This window comes from Dendropsophus ebraccatus, chromosome 2 (assembly GCF_027789765.1).
Source record: "Dendropsophus ebraccatus isolate aDenEbr1 chromosome 2, aDenEbr1.pat, whole genome shotgun sequence".
NCBI lineage: Eukaryota > Metazoa > Chordata > Amphibia > Anura > Hylidae > Dendropsophus > Dendropsophus ebraccatus.
This window is the reverse complement of record NC_091455.1, coordinates 207,348,648-207,371,739: the sequence shown is the minus strand read 5'-3', so window position 1 is coordinate 207,371,739 and position 23,092 is coordinate 207,348,648. Positions and strand designations below refer to the sequence as shown.

Sequence of the window (23,092 nt, the reverse complement as noted above, 5' to 3'; positions counted from 1 at the left end):
GTTATTGTTGGTGGACAGTGCCATATGGGCGAGGCTTTACGGCCATCTTGCCCCAGACTCCCGCCTACACTGGCACAGTAGGTCCCGCCGCTACGTGACATCATCAGCGCTTAGACTCCACCCCCTCAGCAACATCATTGTATCGGGCCAAACTAGAGGCATAGGCCCCATCCCCTCTGTGACAGCTGGGCAGCGCTGTTTTGCTGTAAAATAACTGTTTTTTTCTAATCCCGCATAATCCCGTTATTAACGACAATAATATTGATGAGCTGGGGCACTATTCACATTGGCACCATGGCTTTACTTTATAACATAACAGACCCAATTAGGGTCCGACAGACCATACTAACTTATGGGGGTCAGTCAAGAGTTTATCTGTGTGTTTATCATTTTATAGGAAAGAATGCCATTGTATTGTGCATCGCTCTCTATCATTTTTTGACTGTAATGGAGGCGCCTACGACAATGTTAGTAGACCAGACCTTTGCTTTTTATGCTTTTTTTTCTTGTTTGGATTTTTATAACGGAAATAACAAGAAGAGAAGTAAATGTTTCTACCGTCACGTGATTTTCATGCAACTTTTTTCCCACCCTATGTCTTTGGTTGCCCGATAGCGATGTGAACTTCTTGTCTACATCCGTCTCTATGTAGTCGTATGGAGAGCAGCTGTCAAGCTACCACAAGTCAGAGGACATCCTGGAAGTAAATAATTATCAAAAATCAAAAAACTAACTTCCTGCCGTCTAAAAAGTCTGAAGACTTGGGAAAATCCTAGTACTTCCCTTCTTGATGAACACTGGTCATAGTTAGGTGATCATCCAGTTCTCGGGCCAGGATATCTAGTTGTGCTGGTTGCAGCTGCCGGTCACTAGTTGGAAATCCGAATTTTCTCTTCTGCCTTCTTGGAATTCCACGTTGTCAATTAGCGAGGCAGGAAGTTTGTAGGCAATTATGTTTTGTTTGACTTGCAGAGCTGTCGTTCCATGCTTTACTTGCTCCCTGCGTGGTGCGGCTGCAGGGGGATTGTGCTCCACTGACACTGAACGCCATGTCACCGTCCTCACAACAACGCCGGCTGCCGCTCAATTACGTTTCTCAATAAAGAGAGAAAATGTTAAACAAATTATCGGAGTTCAGCGGATAATCCATCCTGTTTATCTGCTTCGGAGCATGGCCAGAACAGCTGCAGGGCCCGCGATGTATAATCAGGATCTCTACGCATTGTTCACCAGCATTCCTTAACATGATGGTGGGGTACCAGCCAAGGGGCGTTACTGACAGGATTTATTGGCAAAGTCTACAGTAACCCCCCCCCTACCCTTCTTTCTATACGCCCTATTAGTGCTGCCAAAGATGCAGGGAGAGGGTCCTTTTACTCGGGACTCCCTGTGCAATCTGGAAACTCTTTACAGCAACTTTAAGTTTAACTTTAAATCAATGCAGTGTGGTGGATTGTTATCAGACACAGCGCCAGGCTTTTGGTAGTGGTTGTGGTTAGTATTGCAGCTGATTTTCATTCACTCAAATACAGTACTGCAATACCAGATACAAGTATAGAGGTGTGCCAGGTAAATAATAAAGGAAAAAAAAGAATTTTTAATCAGTATAGCTTGACTTCCTGCACACTGAGGAAAACACGCAGAAGACTTGTGGTGGATTCGGCCCATCGTCCACACACGCACCCGATTCACTCTCCGTCTGTGCCATAGACTCCATACTCTGGTCAGGCAGAATGAATCCACATTTTCCTCAGTGTGCACATACAATAAGGGTGTGAAATGAAGTTAGCACTTTCCTATGAAGGTCATTTGTGTCTTAGGTGGGCGTTGCAACAAACAATAAGTGAAACTTACAATAAGACGATGCAAATCAACCCATTTTCTTGCAAATTTTCAATTTAAAGGGGCAAAGTTTCCAATAACTACAAGAAAAGACTCAGCTCTCCAATGTTAAAGGGTCAGTACTCCTCTAGTTACAATATAATACACAGTACAGGGATCGATGACACATTTCAGGCCATCCAAGTTCTTATTCAGGCTGGGTTCACACTACGTATACTTCAGTCAGTATTGTGGTCCTCATATTGCAACCAAAACCAGGAGTGGATTAAAAACACAAAAAGGCTCTGTTCACACAATGTTGAAATGGAGTGGATGGCCGTCATTTAATGGCAAATATTTGCTGTTATTTTAAAACAACGGCTGTTGTATTGAAATAATGGCCGTTATTTACTGTTATATGGCGGCCATCCACTCAATTTCATCATTGTGTGAACAGAGCCTTTCTGTGTTTTTAATCCACTCCTGGTTTTGGTTGCAATATGAGGACCACAATACTGACTGAAATATACGTAGTGTGAACCCAGCCTTAAAGATATATCCCCCCCCCCATCTGCCATGTTGTGAGCAGATGAATACCATCTATTATTTTCTGTTATCAGCCACTTTTGAGAATGACTGGATGACTAGTGAGTTTTAACCCGTCACACGAGAATGTATACAGTACATCCACAAATGATTCTGATACCAACCGCTCCTCCTATAACACTGCTGACCCTCTATAAGCTTCCTCATTCAGGTGTACCAGCCCTTTAACATCTGACAGTCAGGGAACCAATACCCATCCATGTTGTCTGTGTATCCAGTCATTAGGAGTGTAATGAAGAGCTTCTATGTGTGTGACGCAGGTTATCCTGGAGCTGGACGGCCGACACATCACAGAGTATTCATTAAAGCCAGGTACAATGACTCCGTCTATCCGGGACATGAATGGCGCGGACTTCTGAAAGTGACTTCATGTGACGGCTCTGCCAGACTTAATATCAGAAAATCGCTCACACGGAGACTGGGGCAGGAAATAATTACTTTTTGTAGTCTGACATTAAAGGAGCGGCAGCCTTTTGCTGCGCGTTTCAGTACTAGAGCCGGCTATGGCGAGATAAAAGGAAGGTATTTTTACTTACAGGAAAACAGCAATAACCTTCCAGGTAATATTATATGTCACCCTCGCTACAAGGCGGAGAACAGTCACTGCTTCATCCAGCCCAATGGCCTCTGACACAAACTTAATAGGTAGCATTTCCTTTTAAAAAAAATGTAAAATGTTTATGGAAATAAAAATTAGAGGGTGTATTTATTTGAAAGTTTTCTATTTCTCCTGGCAATCTAAAATAATAAATAAAGCAACCCTGCAAAAAGTCTTCATTAAAACACTGATCCAGCCCGTCCCCCTCCTTTGATAATTATTAGAGGGGGCGGGCGCAGCAATTTGCCTCTGTGCTCACATTCTCAGTCCCCCGTGCTCACTAAGGAGCTAACAGCAGGTTAGATTTCACTACCCTGCTCATAGTTCCCCTTTAAAATTGGCATATCATTTTGTCTCTACATCTCCTAATCAGGCTGATAGGTCTCCATGGTTACAGACTACAAACAAGCCCTGTGTAGTCTGATCTTGCAGACTTGTCTTAGGGTGTTATTACACGGGCCGATGGGGGCCTGATAATAACTGTAAACAAGCGCTGATCTGCTAGATCGGGGCTCTTTTACTGGGCCTATTACACGGCCAGATAATCGTTTAACAAGGGCTGCATGGACATAGTTACCGATGTCCTTGCAGCCATTGCTAAACTGGCATAAATTACCTATCCATGGTCCAAGGCTCCTCTAGTGTTCTGCTTCTCCCCGGGTCCCGCGCACTGCAGCTTCAGAGCAGCATGTCTTAACTGACAGGCCGCTCAGCCAATCACTGGATGCAGTGGTCCCGGCCAGTGATTGGCTGAGCAGCCTGTCAGCTAACACAGGCCGCTCTGAAGATGCAGCGCACGGGACACGGGGAGAAGCAGAGCACAGGAGGAGCCCTGGACCATGGATAGGTAATGTATTTACTTTGCAAATCTTCAGCCGCCGGCCGCGCACCGCTACGTGTAATAGTACCTTTAGGGCCCTATTACACAGGGTGATTATCTGTCTAATCAGGCCAATTTGGGCAGATATCGCCCCAGGTAATCTTTTGTAATACAACTTCATTAAAAAAGACATTAAATTCTCTCCTTTGATGTAGATATTTCATTAAAAAAAATTTTTTTTATTGATATACTATTATACGTTCGCTGCTGGCACTATTACGCATGTAATAGCGCTGGCAGCGAGCGGGGAACAAGGAGCAAGTGAGCCCTGACCTGACCTGACGGCCTTAAGACCTCTACTACACAGCTGGCACCAAATAGAAGTAGGTATAGCCTCCAAGACTTTGTTTTCTATGGTGCAGTCTACAGGAGACAAACAGGACACAATTTATGCAAGGTTAATTGAAAAAGGAAATAATCCAAGACGGGCGGTGATGACACCAGCGCACACCCGCATTCCCTAGAGTAAATAAGCGCTGCTGAAAGCCGTCTGGATGCCATTGTACGACCCGGGCAGGAATCACAACAAGCACTCCTGTGGTTATGTCTGGAGTAGAAAGTTGACGGCATAGTTGACTGATAAAGTACAATGAATGCCCACAGAAAGAGCAATGCCCCTGAAAATCCCTGTAATTCCCAAACAATACACCGTACCATGTGATCACACCTAAATGATTGTCTGCACCACAGACAACTAACACTTCCCCTGTCGGAAAGACTGCACTGACCCATAATGGGTGTTCTACTACCAGAACTCTGCACACAGAGCAGGATTATAGCAGTTATATCCTTGTATATAGGAGCAGTATTATAGTAGTTATATCCTTGTATATAGGGAGCAGTATTATAGTAGTTATATTCCTATATATAGGAGCAGTATTATAGTAGTTATATTCTTGTATATAGGAGCAGTATTATAGTAGTTATATTCTTGTATATAGGAGCAGTATTATAGTAGTTATATTCTTGTATATAGGAGCAGTAATATAGTAGTTATATTCCTGTATATAGGAGCAGTATTATAGTCGTTATATTCCTGTATATAGGAGCAGTATTATAGTAGTTATATTTCTGTATATAGGTGCAGTATTATGATAGTTATATTATTGTATATAGGAGGCAGTATTATAGTAGTTATATTCTTGTATATAGGAGCAGTAATATAGCAGTTATATTCCTGTATATTGGAGTAGTATTATAGTAGTTATATTCCTGTATATCCCTGTTTGTGCACACTTTACGGGGTTGGCGGTCGCTAACTGACACAGTGTGAGGTTGGTGTGGGGACCCATGTGAACCAGGAGACCGGCACGTGGTACATGAGGCAATATGGTTCGATCAAATTATATACCAACATCCTGGTGTTGGTTTTTAAATATAGCGGCATTAGTGTCAGCCATAGGTGTGATGTGCAACAGCTCCTTTCTCTCCATGTTGTATTATAGTAGTTATATTCTTGTATATAGGAGCAGTGTTATAGTAGTTATATTCTTGTATATAGGAGCAGTGTTATAGTAGTTATATTCTTGTATATAGGGGAGAGTATTATAGTAGTTATGACAATATGGATGATACAATGGTACTGTTACCAGCAATTGGCTATTGTGATCACATTTTTAGTGTGGAATAGCATAGTTGAGGCTTAGTACACAAGGGCCAGGGGAGCCATGTAACCATGAATAGACTGGATTTATCTAAATGAATGTTAGATATTTCTGGCAATATACTGCTTGTAACTGCTAGAAAACCTCTATAATTTGAACAGCATGTATTTGTTTTGCACATCTGCTGGAGGTCCCCCAGAAGGCCCATATCAAGTATCAACCACCCATCTAGTACCAATCCTTGGACACATTCTCCTCCCTTGTTTTTGTTCTTTACTGGCATGAATCCCCTTTCCCAAGGACTTACACCATATTGTCTGGCGGCGCTTGTAACTTGAAGCAGAGTCTCTTCATCTACAAACGGTCTGACAGCATCGTGGATTATCACCACCTCTGGTGTCTGAAGCGCGGGCCCAAGGGTGTGATCTTCAGTAAACGCCTTCAGTCCATTGAAGATGGATCGATGTCTTGTCTCGCCACCCTCCACCAGGGTCACTCGTTTATGTCCATAGTGGTGAACGATGCTTTTCATCAGGTCAACGCTCTCCGTGGCCACGACCACCACAATGTCCGATATCCACCCGACCCTGCAAAATAGGATGGATGGTGCAAATCTGTAACTGTGCAAACTCCAGTAGAGTAAAGATAGAATTATTATAGGACTCTACAAATTATGGGATGCTACAGAGTGAGCATGCTCTGAAAGCATATGGGAGTGCATTCTGAGAATTGTAGTTCTCACAATAGCTGGAGGATGCAGATCAATGGTTAAGACCTCTGATGGGAGACAACTCACAATTCACTATTGAGAGGCTGTACAGTATATGAGGGTTAAGGAGTGACAGCTAGTTTGGTGCCCGGGGTGAATCCCTCCACTTGACAGCACAGGTGCGGTGGCAGCAGTTCATTTGTGAAATTGTGGCATCTTGCCTATACAACCACAGCACTCACAGCACTGTTATACCATAGTGCACAGGGAATCCTAGCACACAGTGAGTGTACAGAGTAGCGGTTCCCAACCGGCGTGCCGGGAGAACCTGCAAGGGGTGCCGTGGGATCCCGGTGGGAACTGTCACTTTAATATCCCTAGAAGCTGGGATATACTTCGGTTTCATGTTCCGCCCGGAACATTCAATTGAGCAGAATGTAGGCGCAGCGTCCTGCTCCTACATTCACTCCCACAGGCCGCCGGCACTTCATGCCAGCAGCCTATGGGACACCGGTACGTGACCTCTCCGGAAGGCGTGATGATGTGACGTTATCATGCCTGCCGGAGGTTCCGTCCCTGCGGCTCGCAAGATGGAGCCAGAAGAAACAGAAGAGCAGCTTCCTGCGGCCACACAGAGCGGATTAGGTGAGTAGGATTTTTTTTTTATAGGTGGGGCACAGCATGGGGGACATTTATACTGAGGGGGCAGCATGGGGGGCATTTACACTGAGGGGGCAGCATGGGGGACATTTATACTGAGGGGGCAGCATGAGGGAGAAGCAGAGCAGGGAGATTGGTATTTATACTGAGGGGAAAGGCTTGGGGGTCATTTTTATGAGGCACAACAGAGGGTATATTATTACTATGTGGGGCACAACAGTTGGCATAAATATTATGAGAGGCACAACATGGACATTAGTACTATATTGAGGGCACAGCATGGGCATTATTACTATATAGGGGGTTCAGCACGAGGCATGATTACTATATGGGGGTACAGCAGGAGGCATGATTACTATATTGAGGGAACAGCATGGGCATTACTACTTTATTTAGGGGCACAGCATTGGCATGACTACTATATTGAGGGCACAGCATGGGCATTATTACTATATGGGGTATACAGCAGGAGGCATTATTACTATATGGGGGTACAGCAGGAGGCATGATTACTATATTGAGGGAACAGCATGGGCATTATTACTAATTGGGGGTTACAGCAGGAGGCATGATTACTATACTGAGGGCACAGCAGGGGCATTATTACTATATAGAGGGCACAGCATGGGCATTATTACTATATTGAGGGCACAGCATGGGCATTATTACTATATTGAGGGCACAGCATGGACATTATTACTATATGGGGGGTACAGCAGGAGGCATGATTACTATATTGAGGGCACAGCATTGACATTATTACTATATGGGAGTACAGCAGGAGGCATGATTACTATATTGAGTGCACAACATGGGCATTATTACTATATGGGGGGTACAGAAGGAGGCATGATTACTATATTGAGGGCACAGCATTGACATTATTACTATATGGGTGTACAGCAGGAGGCATGATTACTTTACTGAGGGCACAGCATGGACATTATTACTATATGGGGGAGTACAGCAGGAGGCATGATTACTATATTGAGGGCACAGCATGGACATTATTACTATATGGGGTGTACAGCAGGAAGCATGATTACTATATTGAGGGCACAGCATGGGCAGTTTAGGAGCCTATAGGAGGGAAAAAGGGAAGAAAGTTGCTAAAAGTGTGCAGAACCTAAGATGTTTGTCTGGCAGGTTCTGAAAAGATGAAACAAAGCTGCAAGAAGTCGTCATGGTGGTCTGGACTGGATGGAGAGGAAACGGAGAGTAACATCTCGGATCAAAGAAGACGTCACCTGTGAGTCACTGGATGGCGGTTCTTATATTGTGTAGAACATTATTTAGTAGGTGCCCCAAGCTAATTTTTTTTTTTCTAAGGGGTGCCCCGAGGTGGAAAAGGTTGGAAAGCACTGGTACAGAGCAATGCCACAAAGTTGCAAGATGCAACTTTTTGGACCCAGAGAAGTCAATGGGAGATTGCATGCCGCCCTAGGCCTGCCAGGAAAACATGGATACAACCTACGGTCATGTCCATGTTTTCCTGGTAGCCCTAGGACAGCTTGCAATCTCTGCAGCCACCGGTAATCAAATGCCTGGTCTTTCAGTTGCCGACACTATTCAGAGACTAAAAGGCCTATGCCATGAAGCGATAATCGGACGCATCAGTCGATCCGTGGAATAGAGACAACGACCAGCCGATGATCGTGTCATCGGCTGATCGTTTATTTAGGTGCAAACCTAAAATCATCGGGCACCGACAGTGCATCACTGCGTGGAATAGTGGTGCATGGCCGGCGACCGACGATTTAAAAACATCATACTTTACCTATCCAGGCTGCAGGTCTTCTCCTGCGCTCCTTCTCCCGGTCCCGCGCGCAGCAGCAGCTTCGGAGCAGCCTGTCTGAGCTGACAGACCGCTCAGCCAATCACTGGCCGGGACACTCAGACAGGCCTCTCTGAAGCAGCTGCTGTGCGCGGGATCGGGAGAAGGAGCGCAGGAGAAGACCTGCAGCCTGGATAGGTAAAGTATGATGTTTAAACAAGGGCTGCAAGGACATCGGTAACAATGTCCCCGCAGCCCTCTCTAAACGATTATCTGGCCGTGAAATAGGCCCAGTAAACCTTGTTTACATTGTTGATCGGGCCCCCATCGGCCCGTGGAATAGGACCCTACTACTCTTTCAGTAAAGTAATATTTTATCAGGTTACTTTTGATCTTTCCCCTAACTAACCCAACACTGTGCCCCCTTGTTCTTGAGGGTTTTTTAAAATTAAACCTTTTTTAGCCCTTTAACATATGTGAAGTTATCAGGCAGGGGCTGTCTATAGGGGATGATCTCTCTGCTCTCCCAGTCAGGGAAGTGTAGTCTCAGGTGGGCCACTCTTTTTGGTGGTATATACAAGTACTGTCAATGAGCGAGCGCTCTCTCATAGGCACTATTAAGGGGCGCATTCTGCCCAGGCACTGCCTACAGGGCTGATGTATTCGGCACAGGTGCTATTTGTTGCTGTTCTCTGACAGGCACTCTTTACCAGAGTGGAGGCACACTCCACAGTGTGTGACACAGACACACACACACACACAGACACCACACACAGACAGACACACACACAGACAGACAGACACACACAAACAAACACACACACACACACACACACACTCAATAAAAACTGTCTAACCAATCTTGCAACAGCTTTCATTTTCTAAGCTGCCATTCAAGCTGGAATTGTATTGGTTGGTATGGCTAACAAACACGTTTCCCATAGCAACCAATCAAATTTCAGCTTGCATTTTGCCCCAATGTAAAACGAGTGCTCTGATTGGACTAGCAGCAGGTGGAGAAGGCGTTGCTTCTCTTAACCAATCGAAGTATCTTTTCTTGCTCAGGTTAGAATATAATATAAGAGCAGCGATCTGATTGGTTGCTATGGACACCCGGTCTCCAGTAGCTGAGGCCTAGTAGTTGTCGCGCTCCCCTTAGCCCGCGCTTTCCTGCCACTTCTCCCGCTCACCTCTCCATGGCCTCCAGGGTGCGGCTGATCAGCGGTCTCCCCAGCACCGGGCAGAACTGCTTAGGCGTGCAGCCTCCCAGCCGCTCCCCGCAGCCCCCGGCCGGCAGCACGGCAGCCACACGCCGCTCCGCCTGCATCCTGCTCCGGATGATCTGCCGGGCCTGGGCCGCTCCGGTCCCCTTGCTGTTCGGGCTCTGTGCCGGCCGCCTCCAACCAATAGCAGCAGAGACAGCCGGGCTGGAGCTTCTCTCCCACGCTGCAGCAGCCGGAGGATCTATGAGTGTGAGGGGGGCAGGAATACCGAGATAGATACTGTGTGCTGTGGTATATATATATATATATATATATATATATATATATATATATATATATACTGTGTGTATAGCGGCTGTGTGCTGTAATATATATATGCTGTGTTTTGTGTGCTGTGATAGATATATATATTATATATACTGTGTGTGGTTATAGGGAGGCTGGAATACCGAGATATATACTGTGTATAGCAGCTGTGTGCTGTGTGAGATATATATATATATATACTGTGTATATACGGAGGTGTATACTGTGTATAGTGACTGTGTGCGGTTATTGGGGGTCTGGAATATGGACATATATACTGTGTATACAAGGTATTGGAGGTCTGGAGTACAGAGGTATATACTGTGTATAGCAGCTGTGTGCATGGCGCTGTGCTAGGGCCTCTATTAACCCTTTCATCATGCTGAGTGGTGTAAAGGCCCTATTCCACGGAACGATTATCGTTCGTATTCGGCCGATATCAGCCGCTACGGACGATAATCGTCCCGTGGAATAGAGTGCAACGATCAGCAGACATCGTTCATGTCGGCTGATCGTTGCAGTCGCTTGTTTTTCAACATGTTGAAAAACAAGCGACTGATATAGCAGAGATCTGCTGCCGTCGCTCCATTGAATAGGCGCGTCAGCAGCAGATGCTGCTATATCCTATGGGCTGCCCGGACGATCAGCGATTACCCCGGGCATGTTCATGAGCTGTTAGGCCACTATGTGTTTTTTTGTTTTTGTTTTTTTTTTTGCCCTCCCCCCCCCCCCCAAAAAAAAAAAATTATTTTATAGCCGTGCCAAAAATACAGTAAACACAAATTTTTGTATAATGTTTGTTTAATAATTGATTGCAAAAATTTAAATAGTATTTTTGCATGAAAATTAAAATGACTGATGTGGTAACAGAGAACACTATGTCAGACTAGAAAGATTTGTATAACTTTTTGCCACCAGTTGATCTGAATTACCCCCCTCTGGAGGACCCCTTTAATGCACTGTTGCTGGGACCTGTAGCCCTGCAGCTTTTGCCAAACTACAATTACCATCAAACCTAGACAGCGCAGCTGGAGGGCCTCAGGTTCCCCACCACTGCCTTAATGGGACAGCTTCTTTAAAAAGTTAAAGTTCAACTCCTTTATAGGAATTCTGTATGGAATAGTAACTAGTTAATCCTGTGAGAGGAAATATAATAAGATCCCATGTTAAGGTATTAAGAGAAATATCCTCTAGGAAAAGAAGTGAGTGGCCGGGTCAGGTGCGCATAAGGGAACTTATTGAGTTACCGATGGAGACATTTTAATGCCCATAAAACAATACAAGTTATGTCTAACATCTCAACAAATGGGAAAGTCATCAGGGCCCCATCTCCTGCGCAGCTCATCACGGTGTTATTACTGGTGTGATAATCTGGGACCGTGACATTTCCTATTATTATGTCACTGCACTAAATTATTGTTTATAATCTCTAATAAGTGCAAGATGTGTGTAACGTGCATCACTGCAGCTGTCGTCCTCACACGTGCATGCTTGTTTATAGTCAGTCACAAATTTTAGGGTGTTTGCCTTTTCTAGAATATTGACACTGTCTGTTTTGTCTGTATGTAGAAGAATAATAGCGTGCAATGCTTTTGTGGGTCGCCCCCACCACCCCCACCCCTTCCATGTTACTTTGCCCGATTCCTGTGCCACGTTCTTGTTATAGGCCGCAGCTGTACCCGCTGTCCGTGTCCACATGGTGGTGACACAGGTATCTCTTCTCCTCCTTCTGGCTTCCATTGCGGCCCTGCAGATACGGACTGGAGCATCTGTCTATACTACGTGGTAGTGTCCAGTTGCCAAGATCATGTCAGACCCAGCAGCCTATTTAAAGGGGCCTTGCTTTACAATGCAGTGTCTGGTTGTTTTTCTACATACCTTTCCTGGCTCTCGTTCTACTGCTGCTCCAGGTTCTCACTTCGACCTTGTTCCTGACCTTGCTTCTATTTTATCTTTTATCCGATTGTCTCCCTGTTACCTGTTTTCTGACACTTGGCTTTGATCCTTAACCACTTTCCTGACTGTTTCCATCTTGTCCTCAGGACTGACGTATTTTCCTTCCTGGTGATGAGCCTGACTACCTGATTCATGGTGATGTTCCTGACCATGCTGCTACTGTCTCAACACTACTTCTGCTAATCCGTGATTGATTTAGGAGCCACAATCTAGGGAACTTCCTGTAACAATTTCAGCACCTCCTTATGGTGCTTAGAGGTGAAAACTAGGTCATCCCTCAGGCTTCACACCCAATACTAGCCAGCACTGATAATACTGTATTAAGTAATAGTGTTGAGCGGACTAGTCAAACTGTTTGTCTGTCATCGTTCTCCAAACCCAGACGCTCCATGTTTAATTCCGTGTCTGCCAGGAAAACATGGATACAGCCTAAAAGCACAGACAAAAATAAGCAATGTTATGGTTGGCCACTGAAACTGAGTGTATCTCTGGATGTACTGTCACTATTGGAAAAAGTGTAGAAACAGCATAGGAAACTACTATAGCCCAGGAAAAAGTAAAGTGTGAACAAAGTCAGTACACAGACTGAATAACTCAAAAGGTAGCAAATTAGAGATGAGCGAACCTCGAGCATGCTCTAGTCCATCCGAACCCGAACCTTCGGCATTTGATTAGCGGTGGCTGCTGAAGTTGGATAAAGCCCTAAGGCCATGTGGAAATCATGGATATAGTCATTGGCTGTATCCATGTTTTCCAGACAACCTTAGAGCTTTATCCAAGTTCAGCATCCCCAGCTAATCAAATACCAAACGTTCGGGTTCGGATCGACTCGAACCCGAACCCGGTTCGCTCATCTCTATAGCAAATGAATGACAGGTCGAAATGAAAATTTTTCGCCTTAAGACAAGGGATGGAAGGAGATATATGGATAAGTATCTTCAACCAATAAAGTATGATGTGGTCCCCTATAAGTTACATTTGTGAAATGAAATTTATTTGATTAAATTACAGGGATTCTCCAATGATGGGAAGTAGAAGCAGATTCTCATTTCTTATGGTGCGTTTACACAGGCAGATTTATCTGACAGATTTTTGAAGCCAAAGCTAGGAACAGACTATAAACAGGGAACGGGTCATATAGGAAAGACTGAGATTTCCCCTCTTTTTAAATCCATTCCTGGCTTTGGCTTCCAAAATCTGTAAGATAAATCTGCCTGTGTAAATGCAGCATAAGGCTGGGTTCACACTATGTATATTTGAGGCTGTATTTGTGAGGCTGTATAGCAACCAAAACCAGGAGTGGATTGAAAACACAGAAAGGCTCTGTTCACATAATGTTGTAATTGAGTGGATGGCCGCCATTTAATGGCAAATATTTGCTGTTATTTTAAAACAACGGCTGTGGTATTGAAATAATGGCCGTTATTTACTGTTATATGGTGGCCATCCACTCAATTTCAACATTGTGTGAACAGATCCTTTCTGTGTTTTCAATCCACTCCTGGTTTTGGTTGCTATGAGGACCTGACATGAGGACCAAATACAGCCTCAAATATACATAGTGTGAACCCAGCCTAAGGCAGCAAAAGAATTGCTTTAGACACATGGCCAAGGCAATAAAGTAATATTTCCAGCTAAGAGAAGGACAAGATATCGACATCATCAAGGCCGTCTAGGAGATCTTGCAGAAACAGACACAAAGTCTGCAAAAAAATTATGCCACGTTCTCCAAGATAAATGCAACATGCTAAGGGTCCTTTTACACGAACAAATAAATCACTTAAGTGCTCATTTAATAAATAAGGAGCAATGTTTTTTATTTTACATGATTAGGCATTTAAAGAAAAAGATAAAGCGTTACGAAATGTACGAAATCCCTGCGAACAGCGAGTGTTGACACTGAAAGACCTGCAGTTAACTATAATTTTTAGGTCAGCTCAAAAGATGTGATCGATGACGTACAACTTTTCGTTCATCATTTGATCGTTGCCGCACTTACCCCAGAAGATTATTGCTTAAATTCAAACAATTTAACAATTCATTGCACAGTAATCGGCCCGTGTAAAAGGCCTTCAAGGCTGGGTTTACACATCAGAACACTTTTCGCGGGGCTTCGCCACAGGTTCCAAGTATACATTTATACATATATTTTTTTTCTGTTTACATCCGAAATTACCACTGAAAAGAAAAAAAAAGCAGCGCCCGGCACACATAGTGCAATACTGCTGAGTTGAGTGAAAAAAAAGGTATCAATGAATTGGTGCTGCTCACCTTAGGCGGTCGTGCTGCGAGCCCAACACCGCCAGATGCTTGAAGGTATAAAATGAACGCCCGCTGACAGTCTGAAGGTCCGAGAAACTCGGTCTGGAAATCTGCAGGTCAAGTCACTAATCCGAGGCAGGATATGTGAAGGTTTTCAGACGATCGGCGCTGAGCGTCTCTTACATGGATTTCCCAGTGGAACATTGGAGTAGTAGTCTCAGTTACTTTGCTTTTCTTTATTATGGCGTTAAAATATACAAACGTTTCGAGGTAGCACCTCTTCATCAGACCTAAATCCGAAATAATGAATAGACACCAGGCAGAAACTCTATAGACCCTATTGATGTCAATGGGATGCGTTAGTGTCATTCAATGGACCACCCTGATCCGTTCTGTGACCCCGAATTCAACATAGGCTCTGAATTGAGACCTGATTCACTTTCACTAATTACTTTTCTTCTCCTTGCTCTTTGAATAAACCTTCCATTTACATTAGACTATTCAAAAATCCAGCATGACTTTTTTGTTGTACATGCTGTACTCAATGGAGATTGTCATTACAGCAGTCATCCCTAACAGGGCTTACAATCTTTTTTTTTTTTTTTTTTTTACTCTACGGTAAATTGAGGAGAACTATAATTAATCTGTTGGCATGTTTTATAGTCCACAGAAGAGGGAACTAGAGTACTCAGGAAACCCTTGTGAATGCCGGGACAACATACAAACTCCATGCAGATTTTGCCCTTCATTTGAGTCAAGCCCATTGCTGCCGGGAAGACATCTTGTTTACTTAATGATATATCTATAAGATTTTTTATAAACATTAAAAAAGTTAGAAACAACCAAAAAAAGCTATACCAAAGGAGATGTATTCTAAATGTATTTGGCATTGTGCGGGATTATCTTATCAGATACATAAAGTATGCAGTTACTTACAGCTCCGTAATTTACAGCTTTACTAACCACATTGGCTTAACACCAAGGGTCCTATTAGACTAAGCAATTTTTTTGTTTTCTTCAATTAACGATAAATGATTGCAAATGAGCTCTTTTACGAATGACTTAAGATAATTTATCATAATACACAGAATGATAGTGGTTAGTTAGTTAATGAACAAATGATTTGTACATACACCAAAAGATTTGCGAACAAATAACAATGAATTTACGTAGGAAACAAATTTTACATACAAATTTCCGTTAGTTGTTTGATGGTTTCCTGCATACACATAAAGATTATCGCTTAAATTTAAACAATATAATGATTTTTCTCACAATAATCTTTTCATATAATAGGGCCCTAAGGGTCCTTTTACATTGGCACATGGCAGGAAATGATTTTTTTACCTTTAAATGATAAAATCATAATCGATCGTAATTAAAGATGAGCGAGTACTAAAATGCTCGGGTGCTCGATACTTGAGACGAGTATTTTCTGATGCTCAGGTGCTCGTTTCGAGTAGCAAACCCCATTGAAGTCAATGGGAAACTCAAGCATTTTTGCAGGGGACCAAAGCTCTGCACAGGGAAGGTTGCCTCAAAACATGGAAAGCTCAGAAAACGATGGAAACAACACAGAAATGGACAGGAAACAGCAGGGGCCACATGCACCGACACCTCTAGGGCTGGCTAATCCCAACATTACGCCAAATTATGGGCAACAGCCAGGTGGTCGTATAGAGTATGTGTGTAACTGGTGCTGTTTTTTGGGGGGTTTTTTTAGGCACCCGTTGCATAGGACACTGCATAGTGAGGATAGGTATAGCTGAGCTACAGATCCCAGCCAGCCAAGAAATTGTCAGCAACAGGACAAATTGACTACTGACAGCTGCACTACAAGTCCAAGCCAGCAGCCAAGAGTAGCAAAAAAATAGATGTTTTAAAAATTTTAAGCCCTTAGAAGGACTGTTGGGTTCTTCGTGTCGGATTCCTGCCTAACCGCACACTAATTCCCTGCCTAACACTCTCCCTGACAGACAGCAACTCTCTAATCTCTTCCAACCTGCATCTGAAGCGAGCAACACGGGACCTGATTCTTATATGCCCAGGTTATCTGATCTGGCCAGCCAATCGCTGCTATTGACATGTAGGGTTCCCATGTGATGCTACGAGCTCCCAAAGCCTCTCCTGCATGATGATTGGCTGGGAAAAAGCCACCAAACATGCAGAAAGAGGAAGATGCCATTGTCTCGAATATCGCAAGATGTTCGTTTGAGTAATGAGCACCATTAAATACCCTAATACTCGAATGAGTACCAAGCTCAGTTGAGCATGCTCGCTCATCTCTAATCGTAATATATATTGATCCCTCAATTAATGATTAATGACGATTGAGGTCACAAAAGATGCAATCATTGACATACAAACAAATTTACTTCATTGTTTGATCGTTGACGAGATTTTTGCTTAAATTTGAACGTTTTACCGATTTATTGACACGATAATCATCCCTCAACCCTACAAAATCTGGATGGTAGAGTGAACTCCATTGCATGCTGCCGATGCAATAGACCCAACCAGATTTAGTGCCCTTGTATTGATTCACTACTGACCTGAAGACAGAGTGTGCCACACTATGGGCATAGTTTTGTTACTCTCCAGATTTTGGACCACTGTCCACTTTAAAAATCTGTCCAATAACTCATGCATAACAGGTTTATAATAAGCGGGTTAACTTTTAATACAAGGATACATTTACATGTAAGTGTTATGTGAATAAGCAGCCCTAATTCTCAAGCCTTGACCTGGAATGTATACACAAATCATCACGATTCAATCTCCCCCTTGAGAAAGAAAAACATTTATTCAGGATTGGCCCTTCCATTCTGTGATTAATGGCCACAGGCCCGAGGCTTCAGGTTACAAAGTAGGTGAAGAGATTGCAAATCCTCACAGAGCCGCAACGACGTATAGAAAGTCACGTGCCTCTATTGTAGAACACGGCCCTGGTCTATGTTCAAGACACTTTTTTTCAGAGGTTTAGCAGGAGGTATTAATGTCATATTCAGATACGCTACAATCCCAGCTGCAAGCCTACAGGATATCTGTCTTGTCTCTGGTCTTGTCACCTCTTTGCAAATCCTCAGAGTATTTATAGTGCTTGTTCTGGACATATCCAGACACAAAATACGTGCGACCGAAGGAGTCAGACAGAAGCATCAGTGTTGTAGTTATAGCAGATGCAGAGCTTACAGTCTGGAAGTGACTCAGGACCAGCAATATTGTACCTGACATATCAAGGTTACAGTTCCAAAGTTCTATTAGGTTTCGGAGAAAGTTGGGTAATAGCCATTGTTGCCATTATATAGGCATATTATGATCCCAAACGATCTCCTTTGGCGAATTATCTGAAATTGTTCACCCAATTACACAAACCAATGATGGTTATTTCCAGTCATCCGGCCCTCGCTGATCATTCATTTCAAAGCTATTACATCTACAGAACCTATAGGAACGACTGAACAACGCGTTATTCCACCGCGTTTAATCCTTTAAATCCAAACAATATAATGATTTTTCAAACAATAATCATCCCGTGTAATAGGGCCCTCACACAACAGATCCCTACTGCATATGGATGGTCACTGCTCCTCTGATAACCAAATTGTATCAGCCGAAAAGGCTTCATTTTCATGGCTTTATCAGATTTGGACCTCTGCTGATTGGTAAAGGGTTGTCTTCTCCAATGATTGGTAAAGGGCTGTCTTCTCCGCTGATTGGTAAAGGGCTGTCTTCTCTGCTGGTTGGTAAAGGGCTGTCTTCTCCGCTGGTTGGTAAAGGGCTGTCTTCTCTGCTGGTTTGTAAAGGGTTGTCTTCTCCGCTGATTGGTAAAGGGCTGTCATCTCTGCTGATTGGTCAAGGGCTGTCTTCTCTGATGATTGGTAAAGGGTTGTCTTCTCTGCTGGTTGGTAAAGGGTTGTCTTCTCTGTTGGTTGGTAAAGGGCTGTCTTCTCTGCTGGTTGGTAAAGGGCTGTCTTTTCTGCTGGTTGGTAAAGGGTTGTCTTCTCTGCTGGTTGGTAAAGGGTTGTCTTCTCTGATGGTTGGTAATGATAAACAATCTACTTTGGCGAATTATCTGAAATTGTTCACCCAATTACACAGAACAATGATATAATGATTTTTCAAACAATAATCATCCTGTGTAATAAGGCCCTCACACAACAGATCCCTACTGTATATGGATGGTCACTGCTCCTCTGATAACCAAATTGTATCAGCCGTAAAGGCTTAATTTTCATGGCTGTATCAGATTTGGACCTCTGCTGATTGGTAAAGGGTTGTCTTCTCCAATGATTGGTAAAGGGCTGTCTTCTCCGCTGATTGGTAAAGGGCTGTCTTCTCTGCTGGTTTGTAAAGGGTTGTCTTCTCCGCTGATTGGTAAAGGGTTGACTTCTACGCTAGTTGGTAAAGGGTTGTATTCTCCGCTGATTGGTAAAGGGCTGTCTTCTCTGATGGTTGCTAAAGGGCTGTCTTCTCTGATGGTTGGTAAAGGGCTGTCTTCTCTGCTGGTTGCTTAAGGGTTGTCTTCTCTGATGGTTGGTAAATGGCTGTCTCCTCTGCTGACTCTCCAGTCTTGAACCCAATTAAGCATCTGTGGGACCACCTCGATGGTGATGTTGGCTATTTGAATCCTCCAGCAGTCAGCATGGATCCAGACACCTGTGACACCTACCAGGACCTTATTGAGTCACTGCCGGACCATCTATTTGCTATCCATGCACACACCAGGTACTCTGAATAGCTGGTGGTTGTAATAACGTGACTCCACTGTGTGTATGGCATATATTAAGGATATGCCTTGAATGTCTCTTATCCATATACAACTGTCTGCTCCGATTCCATAGTGCTGACTTGCAGTCCAACCCAGTTATACTTAAAACACTCCTGGTCCCAAACCCATATAATTGGTTTTGCACGCACATTGTAACAAAATAATTCAGAAGCTCATTATTTAGATGCAGGGACCCGAAGATATTATAGCTGAGATGCAGCGTCCGATATAATATACAGTCCGATATAACGTCTTCTTCTGTAAGGTCCTTTACTAACATTGCCTGAATGCTGAGACCACTTTACAGCCATAATATTTTTATTGGGGGAGGGGGGTCCAGGGCCAGATCAAGGTCTGAGGAGACCCCTGGGCAACACAGATTGTAGAAAATTATACAGATACACTAAAAAGATTAGAAACAGATGGCCATTCACGAAAAACTACCATATAGTGCACATATAAGAGTACCAGGCAGTGCCTAAGTAGTAATTGTCTTAATAATAGTGGTGAAGGGCCCCAGATACTGAAGGCTTCAGGGCATTTACCTTATTGATATAACGCAGGCTGAGGTAGCAATAGTAAGTCTGTCTTCTATAAAATAACCAATGAAATGTATAAAAAGGTGCATCTACTGGATGGGACAAGGAATAGAGCAGTACATGTATGCCTATGGATCTGTCTTATAAGAATGTTCCACTTGTCCAAGTGCTGAAAGGATAGAGGGCCTTTTATACTGCTATAGGAACATTTCAACACTTGAAGTTGAAGATTCTCCAGTTTCTTACTTATGGCTGAATGTTGGAAAAGATGAAAGATGCCACTAAGCTAGGAAGCCTCATGCTCCAAACTACTCAAGCTGAAAGTGGGACCTATTTATACCTGGAGTTTATCCATGCCTCACTTTCAGCCATCTTGTAGGGTGGTTTACCATTACTCCGGAAATCTAGCATAGTTTACCCCCTGATGTGGATCAAAAAAGCTTGTATATAGCTATTTCGATATGGTGAGATGACAGATGTCCCATTTTGGCCTATACAGCTCCAGAGGGAACATTGGACATGACACATCCAGCTTGTTGCATCCGGTGTTCCCATCTGGGGTTGCTCCAGATCCACGGACATATGGGAAAAAACCCTTCTAATATGATTAGGTCATGTCGGGAGATTGTTTATAGTGGAGAAGCCCTTTAAGGATAATCCAGCGTTAAAAAGCAGAATATTGGATACAGCTCCTCTTCTTAGCAGTGACATTGTTAACGCATATGTCAGTAGTTTCAAGATACACAAAACTGTGTCTAGATCCATAATCCTATTGGAAAGCCTCAATCCGCCGCTCATCTGTCAGTGAATTTGGGAAGAAAAAATACACAGTTTGCCCCAATAGCATACGGTAAGTGTTAGAGTAATGTCTGTGACCAATGGATTGTTAATGCTAATAAAAAACACCCATTTCCTCCAAGCTACACGCATCTACTGGATAGCATTGAAACAGCTATCTGACATATCGCATTTCCCTTGATGGATTTGTGTTGATTCCCAGTGAACTGGACCCAAATGTCTTAATTTTACGCCTCTTAACCTCAATGCTTTTCAGCTACTTCAGTAATGATTCTACCAGCTGCCTCTACCAAGACAATTAAAATATTGAATAATTACTGATATTTTCCAAAAATTTTAGGTGCACAGGACCGTAGCTGACAAACTGGTCCTATGGAGTCGAAACAAATTTGAAGGTACAATTTGAAGAACTAATAAAATTATGAGGCTCAAATCTCTGAACAACCCCCGTTTAATCAGTGTCCGTATAGAGTGTTGTAATTTTTATACCTCTGTGCAGTTATTTGTTGTAAATAATAGAGTTGATCGAACAGCGCTGATGTTCTGGTTCGTACGAACTCGAACCATCTGTATTTGACTCCCTCAGTCTTCCCGTCCCGTGGGGAAGGTGGATACAGCCCGAGTCCAGTCTGCCTGGGCCATAGGTTGTATTCCTGTTTTCCAGACTGGGGCTGGAAGACTGGCGGGACTGGGGCTGTCTCCACCTTCCCCACGGAACGGGAAGACTGCGGGAGTCAAATACCAATGGTTCGAGTTCGTATGAAATTGAACATCAGCGCTGTTCGATCATCTCTAGTAAATAATATTATAACCCTTTAAAGCGACGGTACCGGCCTTTATCCACCCCCAAACAACCGGTACTGCATGGTAGAGGTCCTCAGTCTGCGTATGGTTCGGGGGTCGGCCTTCCTCCTGGTGGCGGAATTTTGAAGAAAACTACTTTTATTGCTGGGATGGGGAGTCATTGTGGCTTGGGCTAGGACATCCATGGCCTAGGTCTGCAGCACCTCTCTCCCTGCCTCTATCCAGCCCAGGGGTGTGTTTAAAGAGAGACGCTGCAGGCCTATGGCATGGATTCTCTAGGCCACACCACATTGACTCACCGCACCACAGCAATAATAAGTAGTGTTTCTTCAAAATGCCAACACTGGGAGGAAGGCCGACCCTGGACGCGACGGGAGGACCTCTTCAACGTGGTACTATTGATTTGGGGATGGTTAGATGCCGGTACAAAGTCACTTTTGCAGTACATCACGGAGCATTGCATTATGAGAGATCTTTGTTGTTAGACACATGTTGACTAACCAGAACTGTTTATGTTGATTATATCTACCATGGCTCTAAAGGGTTCTCAAACAAGTGACTGTCGGCATCAGAGCTCCATCGACATTCTTAGAACTTGTCAACCAGAGGCTTCACAGGTAGCATCTCTGTTACACACTGCCTGAGCGCAAAGAAGAGCAGTTGAAAAGTGTGCTACAAGAGGAGCAGTGAGGGAGTGCTGAAGGTAATTTTTTTTTTTTTTTTGGGGGGGGGGGGTTTATAGAGGGAGCCCAATACTATCTGCAGAGAGGTGGGCCTAACTACTATATGGGGTACCAAAAAAGGTTTTACTACTATATGGAGGCACATAAGGAAGATAATTACTATATAGGTGTCCAGAAGAAGGCCTAACAATTATATGGAGGTTTGCTTCTGATTCCCTCCAGGTACAATTGCTAAGCCCCTGAATAAGAAGCCAAATGGAGTGTGGAAGGAAAGAGAAGGTCATAAAAATGATCTTTCTTGCTGGTTACCTTACACAGTGGTCGGAACAGGCCAACAATATGGTGATAATTGTCCATTTTGTAGTGACAAGACAGATTATTTCCAACCAGTAGATCATGTAAAAAAGTTTTATAATCTGCATCACAAAGATGTAAAGATTCTAGAAAATGTTGCAAAAAATGGGCACCTACATGAATTGCACCGGTTTTATATCACGTGTTGATTTGTGCAACAGATTGTTGACATCCAACCATGAGTTATGATTTAGGCCCTATTCACATCAAATTATTGATCTACATTTGGACTGGGAAAAGCTTGAAGCCTTATATTTCAAATGGTGACTGGAGATGGGATTAGCTTGAAAGCTTTTTGCTCATGGCAGTCCATCCTTGCTTCCACTGTTGTACTCTGTTGCCAATGAGGTGCATGCATATTCCATCACCAACCATCGCCGTATTTATTAGGAAGCCAATTCAATCCAAATGCCTGAGCAATAAGGTTCCAACTCCCTAATGAAGGTGTTGGCTGTTCCGTTACTGGGTTTGACCTTGGCCTGTTACCCGACCCTGTCCCTGCCTGTTTTTGTGATCCCTGCTGTGTCTGACCTTAGGTTATCCCTAGCTTCTGCCCCCCCTGACCAATTGTCTAATCGACCATGAATGTACTCAGCTATCCCAGACCTTGTCCTCTGCCAGGTCCCGCGATGCTCCACATCAATGTCTCTAAGACCACAAGGTCGCCTATACCAATTCCACAATTGGCGAGCTGGTGGTCCCTTGTAGCGATGTCCAGATCTGTAGTAGGATTACAGTGTAAAC

At 43.6% G+C, this 23,092-nt stretch overlaps 1 protein-coding gene and 1 long non-coding RNA gene across 4 annotated transcripts in view; one reads left to right on the top strand and one right to left on the bottom strand.

Moving 5' to 3' along the window:
- Positions 1-10,069, bottom strand: part of CRPPA (CDP-L-ribitol pyrophosphorylase A) — a 129,905-nt gene extending 119,836 nt beyond the window's left edge. Inside the window, exons 1-2 of one of the 3 annotated variants that reach the window (XM_069959335.1) lie at positions 9,843-10,069; positions 5,817-6,096 (exon numbers count right to left, since the gene is read on the bottom strand). In XM_069959335.1, coding sequence (XP_069815436.1) covers positions 5,817-6,096; positions 9,843-9,979 — 417 coding nt within the window. In that variant the 5' untranslated portion in view covers positions 9,980-10,069. Of the gene's footprint in view, positions 1-5,816; positions 6,097-9,302; positions 9,445-9,509; positions 9,587-9,842 lie in introns of those variants that run through there. The other 2 variants (XM_069959336.1, XM_069959337.1) reach the window with 2 other exon arrangements.
- LOC138783964 (uncharacterized) lies at positions 9,853-22,008 on the top strand. Its single transcript, XR_011361779.1, has 3 exons — positions 9,853-10,124; positions 20,848-20,902; positions 21,854-22,008. It is a non-coding gene; the product is annotated as an uncharacterized lncRNA (long non-coding RNA).
- Positions 22,009-23,092: the final 1,084 nt, after the last annotated feature.